Genomic DNA, 13,104 nt, shown 5'->3' on the forward strand with positions numbered 1-13,104 from the left:
GCTTTCCTGCAGTCCTTGACCTAGGAGGAGGGTTGGTGGGGTGCACCTCCAAGTGGAGGGGGTCAAAGGCGGCCAGACAGGTCCCAAGAGGAGAAGGAAGAGGACCCCAGAAAGCAGATCACAGTGAAATGGGATTGGGGGAGAAAAGCCTGTGGTGCTGTGGGAAGGGGCAGGGCTTGGGGAGGAAGCCAAGTCCTATTTCACACGAGGTCCCCGGAACCCACTCCCAGCTGGAGGCCTCCACCCACTCTCAGGACCAGGTCAGAAGCCACTGGCTGCGGATAGCACCCATCATGCCCAGCGGTTTCCTTAGCTTAAAAAGCCACCAAACAGAGGACTGGGGAAGGGGAGGGCACTGGATACGGAGAAGAAGGAGACTGTATTCTAAGACACGTCCCTCACTGGGTCCCCTGGCCACCTGCACTCTCCCCTGAAGCGCCTCTCCGCTGGATCTGGTACCTCACTCCCCCCACTACCCGCTAAGGTACCACTGCCAACTTGTCTTCTGCTACATCCATCTCTTTTCTTCCAGGTTCTTTCTTACAATTGCCCTCTCCAGACCCCTCCTCCAAGTAGCCTTCTCCCTCAGAAGTGCCATCTCAGCATTCCTACCTTCCAACCATGTGTTCCGGAGGTTGATCTCAGCCTGAAGAACCCCTGGCTGCCTCCTGCCAGGCCCAAAGCTCAACTGAGGCCCTGAGGCTGTTCTTTCCCCAGACACCCAGTGGGCAGGAAACACCCCCCCGCCCCGTCCCCAGAAGCATGGCACAGCATGGCACAGCCCAGCACAGTCAGGAGAAGGGGCACAGCACAGGGACACAGTAACCTGTGGGTCGGAGCCGCCCAGGCTGCGGGCGGGAGGGAAGGCAGAGGGCGGGCCTCCTGGGCCTGCCAGCTCGTCCATCAGCTTCAGCTCCCCTTCCAGGGAGCCCTGGATCAGCAGGGATATGGTGTCAAACAGCTGTCTGTCCTGGGGAGGACCAGCCCATAAGGGGAACCAGAGAGTCAGGGGCGTGGGGGTACGGGAAGTGTCATGGCAAGGGATTGGGAAGAGTCAGAGAGAGAGAAAGAGGAGGTCACACGCTTGCACGCGCGCGCACACACACACACACACACACAGCAATAACAACAAAGAGACAGAGAAAGAGGAGGTCACACGCGTGCGCGCGCGCGCACACACACACACACACACAACAATAACAACAAAGAGACAGAGAAAGAGGAGGGGATGTGGAAGGTGCGGAAGAGAGAGGTGTGGGAGGAGGAAGAAGAGATGGGAGATGGAACAGGAGCCACAGGGGGAGAAGGCGAAGGAAAGAGAAGACCAGGGAAAAAGATTGAGAGATGGAATCAGGCAGGTTGAAGGGTGGGGAAGGAAAGAGGTTTGGCAAAATCAGGGCGAGGGTAAGAAAGAAACAGGAAGGAAACAGAAAACAGCCTTGAACCTAAGAGCCAGGAAGGGGAGTCCAGGCCAAACGGGAGGCACCGGGACGGATGAGCCAGCACATGTGCCAGCGACTTGCCGGGGTGGCCCCGCGCTGTGAGTGCAGGCAGCCCTCTCTGGGGATGGGCAGGGGCCTGCTCACCCCTCCACATCCAGGCAGGCGGGCCAGACGGCTCAGGAGGAGCCCCAGGGTCTGCTTGCTGCCCGCTCCCTGTACACCACCCAACCACCGAGCCGCTGAGCACCCATGCCACCGGTCTCCATCCCACACCCCCTTGAGGCGAAGGGGGTGTTTGCTCACCATGGGGTGCTCCAGGGAGAAGTGGGAGACTGCTTCAGCGTGGGCTGCAGCATGTGGGGCCCCAGGCTTGGGGCTGCCAGGGCCGTCGGGGCCCTCGACCCCAGGCCAGAGGAAGGGGCTGCCCGGTGGCGAGGGGGCCTGTGGGCTAAGCGTCTTCATCTCCAGCTCCAGCTCAGCCTCCAGTTCGGCCTCCTCCTTGGCCTCCTTGTTGCTCTCCTCCAGGTGCTTCATCAGCACGGCAATCACCACGTTGACCAGCACAAACTGGGCTGTCAGCACGAAGGACACGAAGTAGATGGGAGAGATGACCGTGTTGTAGCAGGTGGACTCCTGGTCACAGTCCCGGAGGGTGTCCTGGGGAGGCGGGTTAGAGAGGTGAGGTTGTGAGGACAGCGGACCGAGCCATCCTGGGAAATCAGGTCTCTGTGTCACGGAGCTTTGCCGGGGGAGAAGGAGGCGCAGGAGGAGGGCGTGACGGTGTCCTGGGGGCAGAAGAGCACTAGACACTGTCCTGGGAAGTGTGAGTCAGAGCATGTCCTGGGGAGAGGGAGTTCCAGAGTGTTCCGGCATGGGGGACAGAAGGTTACATGCTTTTATTCCCATCCAGTTCGTCTTGAGCCAAGAAGTGGGGCTGTCTCCTTGGGGCCCGAGCCAGCCCTGGGAGGGACCTCGCTGCGGTGGGCTCTCACCTTCATAATGCCATTCCAGTTGTCACCTGTGGAGACTCGGAAGAGGGTCAAGAAGGCCATGCCAAAGTTCCGAAAGGTGGCATGGCGGCCCAGGCCCTCACAGGGGTGTGTCTCGTCACACTCTGGAGGACAAGGGAAGGGGAGAGAGGCCCGAGTTAGTCCAGGAGCCCCTGGGTCTCCAGCCCTGGCTCCTCTGCCCTCCCTACCCCAACTCACCCAAGTCTCCAAAGAGCTCCACGCCCAGAGCTGCAAAGATGAAAAACAACAACATGAAGAGAAGTCCCAGGTTCCCCACCTGGAAAAGAGGAAAAGAAATGGAAAAGGTGCCACCGGGTCTCCCAGCCAGCTTCCCTGAGCCCCCGCCCCTTTGGAGAGCACCCTCTCCTTCCCGCGAGGACCCTTCCCACCCACCCCCACCTCCCAGCTACCTGGGGCAGGGCCTGCATCACTGTGTCCAGCAGGGCCCGCATGCCCACAGCCATCTTCAGCAGCTTTAGCACTGCAGGACAGGACAAGGTCGTGAGCCGGCCCCTCTGGGTCCCAGGTCACACAGCTGGTGGAGCCAGGGCCAGGCTGCCATGGCTTCACCCCCACCCTCAGCCCAGCCCCCAGCTTTCCCTTTTGGCAGAGGCTGGAAGAAAGGCTCACGGAACCCACAGCCACCTCGTCCCCTGCCAGTCAGCGCTGAGCCCTGCCATCTCCCCCTGGGCAGGTCACCCCGGGAGGGTGGCCACGGTGGGCAGGCAGCCGGGCACTGACCTCGGGCGATACGCAACACCCTCATGATGCGGATGATGGTGGGGTTGATGGGCAGTGAGGCGTTGACCTCGATCTCCTCCAGCGTGATGCCCATGATGGACAGCAGCACAATGGCCAGGTCCAGCTGGTTCCACCTGAAAGCCCAGGACACAGCTCCCTGAGGGGGGCACTGCAGAGGAGGGGCAGCTGTGGCAACGCGAGTGGCACGTTCTCAGCCACAGAAAGGAGAGTGGAGGTCAGCCTGTCCAGCCTTTCCGTCCTGCAGAGAAGCGGCGGTTTATCTACAGTCACACAGCCAGTTGGTGGCACAGGTAGGGCTAGGACTTTAGCCCGAGGGCCTCTGCTTTACCTTTTCATTCATTTGCTTTTTTATCTAGCATTAATATGGTATCTGCTCTGTGCCAAGCACCATTTGAAAGACTTTACAAATAGGAGCTCAAAAAATCTTCACCACTCTATGATGTGGATGCAGCTATTATATCCCGTTCTACGGATGAGGAAACGGAGAGCGATTCAGTAACTTAAGTAACTTACCCAAAGTTACCCGCTTCTAAGTGATGGAGCCAGGATTCAGATCTGTCCAGGCAGTCTGGCTCCAGTCTAAGCCACACTGGTTTTCAGCTGTCAAGTGTCTGCAGGCTCTGCCTTGCCAAACTCCCTCCCTTCCCTCCCATCTCCCAGGCCCTGGATATACCCCCACCCCCAGCCCACCATCAGCCCTGGGTAGGTCCTGGAGCGGAGCCTGAACCTCCAGAGGCAAGAAAGGTCTTCAGGCACTAGACCCTCCGGGGCATCTCCCCAGGAGAACGCACCCTTTTGCCCACTTCCCTACTCCCCTCCCCTCTCTGTTACCTGTCCTGGAAGAACCGTCGAAAGCCAAAGGCCACCAGTTTGAAAACGGACTCCAAGACGAAGATGACAGTGAAGATGTAGTTGCAGATCTTCAGAGCCTCGTCCAGGATCTGGCAGGGATGGAGGCAGGATGCAGGGTCTCTTAAGGCCCAGGGACGATGCCTGCCCTGACCCCTCTATCATTCCTCCCAGATCTGGGAGACAGGGTGAGTCTAAGAGGGCCTTTCATCTCTTCCCACCAGGATGGCTGACCATTGGTCACCACTCTAGGATAGAGTAGGGCTCTCATTCACATGCATGATCCAAACTTCATGCTGAAAGATCTCTCTCCTTGAGGGTCAGGGAGGAGATCACATAAGAATGTGCTGGAAGGCACAGAATGCTAGAACCGGAAGGGGCCTTTTGTATCATCAAGTCAACGTCCCTGTTTTACAGATGGGAAAACTGAGACGTGGAAGGCAGCTGACGGAGGCTTATTTGAGAGGTGGCAAGATCACAGGTGAGGTTGGGAGCTGGATGTTCACGAGAATTTAAACTCCAGAAGGGCAGGCACTGGTTTGCCTTCTTTACCCTCAAAGGTCCAGTACATTTAAGATACTCAATAAATATCTGCTGGGTGAAGAAACCAGGTCCTCTACTTCCCAGCTGTGTGACCTTGATCAAGTCAACTAACCTCTCTGAGCCTCAGTGTCCTCATCTGTAAAACCAAGATGAGGCCGATCTTCAGAGGGTCACTGCAAGGGGGACAAGAGGACCCCCTCTAGGGCACCCAGCACTGGCCGGAGGTGCTCTGGCTCAGGCTGGGTTAGATTCACCTGGCAGGCTCATGGCTGGAGGTGGGGTCCAGATGGCCAGTCACTCGCTCCTACCTGGGGCTGCTGGTAGTGCTCCATGGCCATAGTGACCACGTTCAGCCCAATGACACCCGTGATGAAGAGATCCAGGTAGTGGCTGGTACACAGGTGGTGGACGAGGAGCCGGAAGCGGGAGTAGTCCGAGTAGTAGGGTTTGCACTGGGCCTCTGGTGGGGCAGCGGGGCAGGGAGGGGGGAACAGAGCAGCCATCGGGCCCTGCCCGCTGCATCCCCTCCACCCACAGTCCCTCACAGCCACCAGCCTCTAATGCCAGAAACATTCCAGCGTCATCAGCATCCTCATCCTCCACGCACTGCCCTTTTGGGCAGGGGCGGCTCTCTCAGGGTCACCCCTTCAAGCATTTGTTCTACTGGCTGCAGTTGGGCAAAGAAGGGGTCAGGACATGCAGAGCTCCCCACCCACATTAGACACCAGGTGAGCCCCCTTCCCGAGGCAGCCTCCAAAATCCAGCAGCCCCTTGTAACACCCTCGACTCGATGTTCTGCAGCAAGGCCAGATCAGTAGATGAAAAACAGCCGGTCTTATTGGACTCAGAGGAAGCTCCATCAATGGAGAGGTGAAGGCTCTTGCTTCTTCACCAAGCTCAGCCTCTCCAGGGGAGCAGAGGAGATTACACAGAGCTGGGATTTGGAGATAAAACCGGAGATTGGAAATTGGACATCTTGTTGGCTGGCTGCACCAACCCACTGAGAGGGCCTCCAGGGGCGGGGGCAGGGTCTGGGCCTCCTGAACCCTCATGTGGGGGAGGGAGGAGGGGCGGCCCCAGGGCTCTGCTCTGTCGCACCTGAAGGGCTCACCCAGTTTCTAATGAGGCTGTGCCCAGCCTGCTTCCTGGGGGCCAGAGCAGCTTCCCCTGCAGGCTGGGCTGGAAGCACTGTCTGAGATCTGTCAGAGGCATCATATTTCTCTTGTAATTAGTGAACCGCTTAGTTATAAAAATCATGGTGCCAGAAGGTTGACCTACTAAGCAGGCAGAAGGAATCTGGGGGGCAGGAGATTACAGGGGGCCCTTCCTCCACGTGTGAGGAAAGGCCATGCCAAGTTGGGGATACATGTCATCAGAGGCAGCTGACAGATTGGGTCCCCAGGCAGCCACAAAGAAGGAAGAGGCACCCCGTGGGGAGGCTTGGGGCAGCCTGAGGTCCCAGACAGCCCTTCCCCCTCAGGAGGTCTAGGGCGGAAGCCAGCGAGCCAGGGCTGCAGTCTCTGAGGACTGTGCCAGGGGCGGCAGGAAGCTTTGGGCTCAGGCCAGCTTGGTTATAACTGTCCCTTCCCATGCAGGACTATTAACAGAGAGGTAAACTGAGGCAGGGAGCGGCCTGGGTGGACCCCCACCAAAGGCCAAAGGAAGAAGAAGAGTACCCAAGAGCTGCCCGTTCAGCCTCACCAGATGCCACGCACCAGCATCAGCTTTGAGGTGTGGATAACCAAGAGGCAGAAAGCCCCAAGTGTTCTGGTGCACCATACGGTGCGTTGGGCCATATTTTTGTTTCCAGAGATGGGCCAGCCAACTGTGGCTCTGTTTGCTCAGGCAGCCCTCCCGGCCCCCAGGAGAATGGGGGTGGAGCGGCTGGGGTCAGGGGACAACATGAGGCCACAGGCCATCCACACAGCGATGCTATCGTGGAGGGTGACTGGGCGAGCCAGCCTCTTCCTTCCTTCCTTCAGTACCCACAGAACCAGAGGGCGCTAAGTCGCCCAGCGTTGCCTTAGCAGCTGGAACTCTTTCTCTGCATTAATCTCCATAAGTGCCGAAAGCACCCAATCCCATTATGCTAAAATAGGAATGGAGAATTAACTAAAATGTTTGAATACAATTAGGTTAGAAAAAGTGGCTCCTTATTAGCCCCATTATTAGCTGAGACAATGCAGAGGAGAGGTTGGGAGAGTCCCCCCCCTCCCCTGTCACCCCAGTCTGACTGTGTTGGCAGCCCCAGGCCAGATGGAGCTGCTGTCACCACCTCCTGGCCTTGCTCTAGGAGTCTGAGGAGGGGGTGGAGGCCCAGAGGGAAGGTGGGGGCAGGACGACTGAAGCAGGGCATCTGTTCACAGCGACTGGTCCCAGGCCCTTGAGGTCTGTACAGAGCCCTTCTACCCTCGGCCTGGACCCCAGACCAGCAGGTGCCCAGGCTGCCACAAATCCCCCCATTAGAGCACAGGTCCAAAGAGTACCAGGGCCGACCTGATAAGCATCTCCTCGGCCAAACCCTCTGTTTTCCAGAGGGAGAGAAGGAGGCCCGTCAAAAAGTGAGTTATCTACACATTGTGGGGCAGCAACGGAGCCAGGACCTGAACTCCCAGGCCCAGTCCCTCACCGGCTGCCAGGTGGGTTTAGACACAAAGCCTTGGGGCTTTGGCCCGGAGGGTGCCCTCGAAGAGTTTGCCCAAAGGCTCTTGCTGTTGGGCTCTGGACGATGCCACTCCCCTCTTGCTCCCAGACCTCGGTTCTACAGGCAAGCACCTGGGCTCAGAGAAGAAACTGAGAACCCCTGGAGGAGCCTTGGGTGGGTGCTCTGACAGCTCCAGCTGTAGCCCAGGAGGGGCCTTGACCAGTGGTCACTGGTGTGTCGGCAGCCCTGGCCCCATCTCCCTGCCTCCTACCAGTATGAGCTGCCTTAGATGGAGAAAATATCAGAGTCAGACAGTGGGGAGAAGGGCGCCCCCAGGACTGCCCAGCCCCCAGTCAGGGGCGGGAGCAGAGGAGAGGTGCAGTAGGGGGTGCAAGGCTGTGAGTGAGAAGCACAGACACGGTGAGTTAGTAGGGGTCCCCGGGGGCATGAGGCACAGCCAGGGCAGAGGGTTTGCAAAGGAGTGCGGTGGGACTAGGAGGAAGGCAGGGGTCACTCCCAGGGACACAGGCCCCCATGACAGAGGTCAGCTTCAGCCGCTATAGCCAGGCCTGATCAGCGGGTCCTGATGGAAGGAGACAGGGTGAGTGGAGGTAGGTGCCACAGGAGGCTGAGGGGAGCAGAGCTGGTGCTGGAGGCTGAGCGATCACTTGGGGCTGCCTTGCTTGCGTGGCAGCCCCGGTCTCTCCTTCCACCTGGAAGCTGGGCTGGACCCGGGTGTCTGGTCAGGACCATTTTCCTGATAATCAAAGACTCTTCCCTTCTGTCTTTCCCTGGGATCTGGCTGTTCCGCTTCTGCTGGGGGCAGCACAGGGGGGGAGTGGTGCTGGCAGGGAGGTATGGTGCACACGTTTGATTCCAGCAGCCCCAGACCGTTGGGTAGACTGATGCACTATCATCGCCACCCCCTGCGAGCTGATTGGAGATGCAGACGCTCAGGTCCTACCCTGGACCGCTCTGTGAGAATCTCTAAGGTGGGGCTCAGTGCAGAATCTGTGTTTTTAATATGTCCTCTGGGTGATTCTTAGGCACGGTGAAATTCGAAAAGCTCTAGCGTGGACCACACAGAACACGAGGCTCGGGAAAGAGGGATATGGGGTGACTTGAGCCCTTGTTTGGGGGTCTCTGAGTCTTCATTACCAGCTGGAAGGGTAAGACACTGTTGTAACCGGTGTACATACCTGCCTGTGTCAACAGGAGCATGGCAGACTATCCCCAGAAGGGGGGGTGCAGTGTGAGAGTAAAGAGAGTGTCTAGCATTAAGTGGGTATGTCAGGAGACGGTCTCGGGGGTCATGGGAATCTGCACGTGTTGATTCTTGGGGGAGAAGCCTCTGTGGGCCAGCCCTGTGGTATTTTGGCATGAGTGTGTATGTGTAGACACGTCAGCCTACAGACCAGGTGAACCCGTAAGGAAAAAGCTGAAGGCCACGTCCCCTCACCCTCCTCTCATTCCCTAACACATCAAGGACTCACAGTACGGCCTGACTCTGAGATGTGGGGCCCAGGCCATCCAGACACAAAGCAGCTGGAGCCTCCTGAGCCCACAGATGGTCTCTCGATGCCAAACATCATAGCTCAGCACCGTGGAGACAGGAGATATCGACCCACCCAGGGCCTCAGGGGTGACCTCTCAAATGGCAGTTCAGGGGGTCCCCTTTGATCAGGCAGCCCAGCACCCACAGGGCAGCGTCTGCTGGAGTCAGGCTCCTGGGAGAATGCAGAAAAGTGGAGAAAGGTACAGCCCATGGTTCCCAGCCTGGAGTCCCAATCCCTCAGCAGCCTGAGGAGGCAGCCATGTGGGGGTCCTTAGGTTCTTCTCAATATTTCTAAAGGCTTAAAAGAAATCATATGCCTGTGCTAAGACCCCACTAATTTAATTTAATGGCAAAATGGTCTTTCTTTGCTATCGTTCAGTGTGAAAGCTTCTGCAGCTCAGAAGCTCTGATTAGCAATTAGATGTGCCGTTGATTAATAAAAACGGTGAAACAAAGTCATTATTGAAGTGCTCTCAACTTCAAGGACAGTCTTTTAAAATGTGGGGTCTGTTGGAGGAGATGACAAGGGGGGCCCATGGGGATGAACAGGTTGGGAACCGCTGGGTGGAGACATCAGAGGGTGTAATGAGGCCCCACAACTCTGTCACAGATTCTCAAAACCTCTGAACCTCTGTCTGGGGGCTGTGTTGGGAGAGCAGGGGCCAAAGGACCAGGGGAGGGCAGGCAGAACCAGGAGGGCCTTCCCAGGAACACGGCTCTCAAAGAGAATGACCCAACTCACTCCCAAATCTTTGGCTTTTGGGGGAGAAGCTTGTGGCTAACTCAGGCCTTTGATTCCTAATTCCTGCTGCTGGTAGCGATGACGTGGCCACTGCAATTACTTGACTATTAATGAGTCTGTTCAATTATTCATCGTTACATTTTTAAAACAAATCCTCTCCCTCTCTGCTCCTCTTATCCTGCTCTCCTGGATCAAAGTATCCCCTTCAGACACAAGGAGGCAGGAGAGATTGCCGCTCTAATAATCGAACGGTGTGACCTGGGAGGAGGAGCAGGAATGGGAGGAGGTGGCAGGGGGCTGGGAGCTCGGGCCTCGGAAGCCTGGCCAGACAAGGAGGGTCCACCAAGAGAAGCCGGATGGAGGGGTGTGCTAAGGCCCTCACCTCCTGTCCAGCTAGCACAGGCCTATGGGGTGCCATGGAGCCCGGCACCCCAGGGACCCTTACCCCTCACCCTGAGAGGACAGAATCAGTGAGCCATGGAGAGGGAGCAAAGAGGATGCCGGCACGCATGAGGCGGGCCTGACTGCCCGGGCCATACCCTGGAACCCACAACCCCAGACGCAGTACCTGGCGCCGCGCTGGCTGAGCTGCCGGAAGCAATTACATCGTCCAGCATTAGATCTAAAAGAACGAAACACGACATCGGTCACTGGCCGGACCAGGTGGGCTGGGCAGGGCCCCCTCAGCAGCTTGCTCCCCCTGGGCTCTGACCGTCACTCTTCCTATGAATAGGGCGTACTGAGCAAGGGTGGCTTGTCCTGAGTGCCAGCCCCAAACTCGGGCACAGGGCACTTGAGGAAGCTGGGCAATTCGGCCAGCTCATCTGGGTCACAGGGGCACGGAGTCGGAGGCATGGGGAGGGGAGGAAGCCTGTCCTCAGAACAGATGTCCACTCCTACCCGCGCTGCGGCCTCAGCGGCACCTAAGAAGGCTGCAGACCCCGGAAGGGGAGCCAGCTGGTCAGGCAGGGCCACGGGTGCCTCCTGCCAAAAGAGTTCCACCTGCAGATGTCCTGCTGAGAAGGCAGACTGCAAGGAGGGGCGGAGTGGGAGCATGGCTGCTGGGGGCACTGTGCCTGCTCAGCCTCAGCCGTCCACAGGGAGCCAAGATGGGGCCCCTAGCCCAGATCTGCTGCCCAGAGGCCAGTGTCCCCTCCCCGTCCGCTGGAGCAGCCCCGCCTCTCACAGGGACCGTGGGCTCTGTCCCACCCAACCTCCCCCACACCCCCCTACAGCCCTCCCCTCGCTCCAGGTGCCCTCACAGGTAGCAGGAGATAGAGCCAGGGGCTGAGGGGGGCACAGCAGCCCCCGACCCTCTTGGTAGTACTCACATTTCAACAAACCAAAGGGAAAACTCAGAGCACCTCATGCATCTTATCGGCATAAGAAAGACGGTTGTGAAAGGGTAGAGAGAGGAGGGGAAACCCACAGACCAAACAGAGGCAGACACACAAAGGCCTTGAGAAACCCACACATAAAGACACTCAGAGAGACGTGGGCAGTGACTGAGAGAGAGTCACACAGATTGTCGAGTACCAGACAGACAGGCAGGAGCCCTGCAGACGGGGAGGGGAGCCAAGCGCAGACACATGTGCAGACACACGGGGAGACAACAGGGCCCGCACGCCTGTCACCCCTCGTGTCCTCCCTGGAATCTGGATGTCTTTCGCTTAGCCTCGGCCCGCCCATTGGCATGAGAGTGTGAGGAGGGAGGGGGTGGGGGCCTCACCCGGCCAATGGCAAGAGATGTTGGAGATCGAAGGTGAGGGGCTGAAGGGTCTAAGTCCAGAGCGTCATGACCTTAGAGTTCCTGTGACCTCAGACCTTCCCTGAGCTGAGGGAGTATTTTTGTACAGCTTGGCAAAAAAAAAGGACAGTCAGGAAGCCAGGGAGTTTTGCTGGAGATAGGGAGAAAGGAGGGGTCTGGGGTTTGCTCCCGCCACGGTCCATCTGTAGGTTCTGCTGAGGCCTTGCCCAGCAGCTACAGACACTGGGTAGCCACAGGCTGAAGATGCTTGCTCGCCAGCACTGGGGCAGGCAAGGCTGGCACTTGGGCCAAGCCCGGGGTCAGTGGGCACTGGCACGGGGCAATGCAGCAGGATTTTCATCCCATGAGGCTCCTCTCAGAGTCAAGCTGGGAGGGACCGTGCATCAGCTCCCACCTGGCATCATCTGGGGAGCACGATGCTGAGACCGGGAGCCCCGCAGGGGGGTAGCTCCCCTGCCCTCACAGGGCTGAACTGGTCTGCTTCATGCAGGCTCTAGAGGCTGACATGCTCTCGAGGGGAAGGAGGAGGGGACGGGGTGGGAGCATCTTCTCCCTGCCCCAGCCCCAGCCCCTAGCCCCTAGCCCCCTACAGTCGCAAGGCCAAGGTCAAGTACGACTCAGAGAGATGTGGAAAGACTACCGACCAGCCATCTGCTTCTCCTTACTCCTTCTCTTTTTCTCCAATCTCCGTAGACGCTTCTCCTCCCGCCGCCGGGCCTCCTCCTCCTCCTGGTGCTGCCGACACTTGTGGAAGTTCTCTACCACCACGCCCACGAACATGTTCAGGACAAAGAAGGCCACGATGAGCAGGAACGAGATGAAGTACAGCAGCATCCAGGGGTTGTGGTTCATGATGGGCTGGGGGGGAGCAGGAAGGACAAGGCGGAGACATTAGCCCAAGGGTAACTGTCACAGGTGCTGCCCTACAGCCTGCGTTCCTTAAGACAGGGCCTGCACACTCAGTTACGCAGGCCCAGCAGGTGATGTAAATGAATGATGTGGGTTTGGTGTTAGGCAGTAGGGAAAGGTGGGGACTGTGGCAACATACAGAGAGTGGATGTTCTATCCAAAAGGGGCAGCTGCTTCTTTGATTCAGCTGACTGCTGCCCTTCAGGAATTCAAGCCCCGTGTTTCCAGATCTTTGGACTTCTCCCGAGCAGGCCCAAATCCAGATTTTCATGTAAAATTTGTCAATTTTTAACTGCTTACCACTAATTCAAAAAAATTTAAATGTGTTGCAAGCCAATAAAGCATGACCGGATTTGCCTGCAGGCCACCAGTTACAGCCTCTGCTGTAAGAGGTGATGCCTCTTGGATGGCGTTTTGCCAGCCTGCCTTGCTGTCTTTCTGTCCAAGCCTGCGCCCATCACACCTGGAGTTGGCCCATGGTGAGTGACCTGAGCGCAAAGGTGGATCCTGCCCACCTCAGCCCTACCTGCTGGTCCACACCGACAGCATCCAGCCCATCATACATGATATCCACCCAGCCGTCCTTAGAGGCCAGCACGAACAGGGACATTAGGGCCTGCGGCGGGGAGGAAAGGACCACTTGAAACCTAGGATGCATGGCCAAGCCACCCACCACTTCCACCCAAAGCACCTCCTGGCAGTAGCTCGGAGGACCCTAGGCCTTCAGAGTCACACTCCAGGCCCTGGGAGAGCTCTCTTTCCCAAGGCTCCTTGGCTGCTATGAAACCAGAAGAGCCGTGGGAGATGACCTCAGCCAGGTAGAGCAAGGGACCCCAGAGTCCTGGAAATCCAGAAACCAAAACCAGGGTGGGGCAGGGAA

At 58.0% G+C, this 13,104-nt stretch overlaps 1 protein-coding gene across 19 annotated transcripts in view; it reads right to left on the minus strand.

The window, feature by feature from the left end:
• The window catches only part of CACNA1G (calcium voltage-gated channel subunit alpha1 G), a 62,717-nt gene that overhangs the window by 6,279 nt on the left and 43,334 nt on the right, over positions 1 to 13,104 (minus strand). For 2 of the 19 annotated variants that reach the window (XM_024130083.2, XM_028499067.1), the window contains 10 exons: positions 12,751 to 12,840; positions 11,981 to 12,173; positions 10,116 to 10,169; positions 4,915 to 5,066; positions 4,046 to 4,155; positions 3,194 to 3,327; positions 2,863 to 2,933; positions 2,651 to 2,729; positions 2,435 to 2,556; positions 1,746 to 2,099 (listed from right to left, as the gene is read on the minus strand). In XM_024130083.2, the coding sequence (XP_023985851.1) occupies positions 1,746 to 2,099; positions 2,435 to 2,556; positions 2,651 to 2,729; positions 2,863 to 2,933; positions 3,194 to 3,327; positions 4,046 to 4,155; positions 4,915 to 5,066; positions 10,116 to 10,169; positions 11,981 to 12,173; positions 12,751 to 12,840 (1,359 nt within the window). Of the gene's footprint in view, positions 1 to 826; positions 971 to 1,713; positions 2,100 to 2,434; positions 2,557 to 2,650; positions 2,730 to 2,862; positions 2,934 to 3,193; positions 3,328 to 4,045; positions 4,156 to 4,914; positions 5,067 to 10,115; positions 10,170 to 11,959; positions 12,174 to 12,750; positions 12,841 to 13,104 lie in introns of all 19 variants that reach the window. The other 17 variants (XM_024130091.2, XM_024130087.2, XM_024130084.2 and 14 more) reach the window with 14 other exon arrangements.

Source organism: Physeter macrocephalus, chromosome 14 (genome assembly GCF_002837175.3).
Source record: "Physeter macrocephalus isolate SW-GA chromosome 14, ASM283717v5, whole genome shotgun sequence".
NCBI classification, from domain to species: domain Eukaryota; kingdom Metazoa; phylum Chordata; class Mammalia; order Artiodactyla; family Physeteridae; genus Physeter; species Physeter macrocephalus.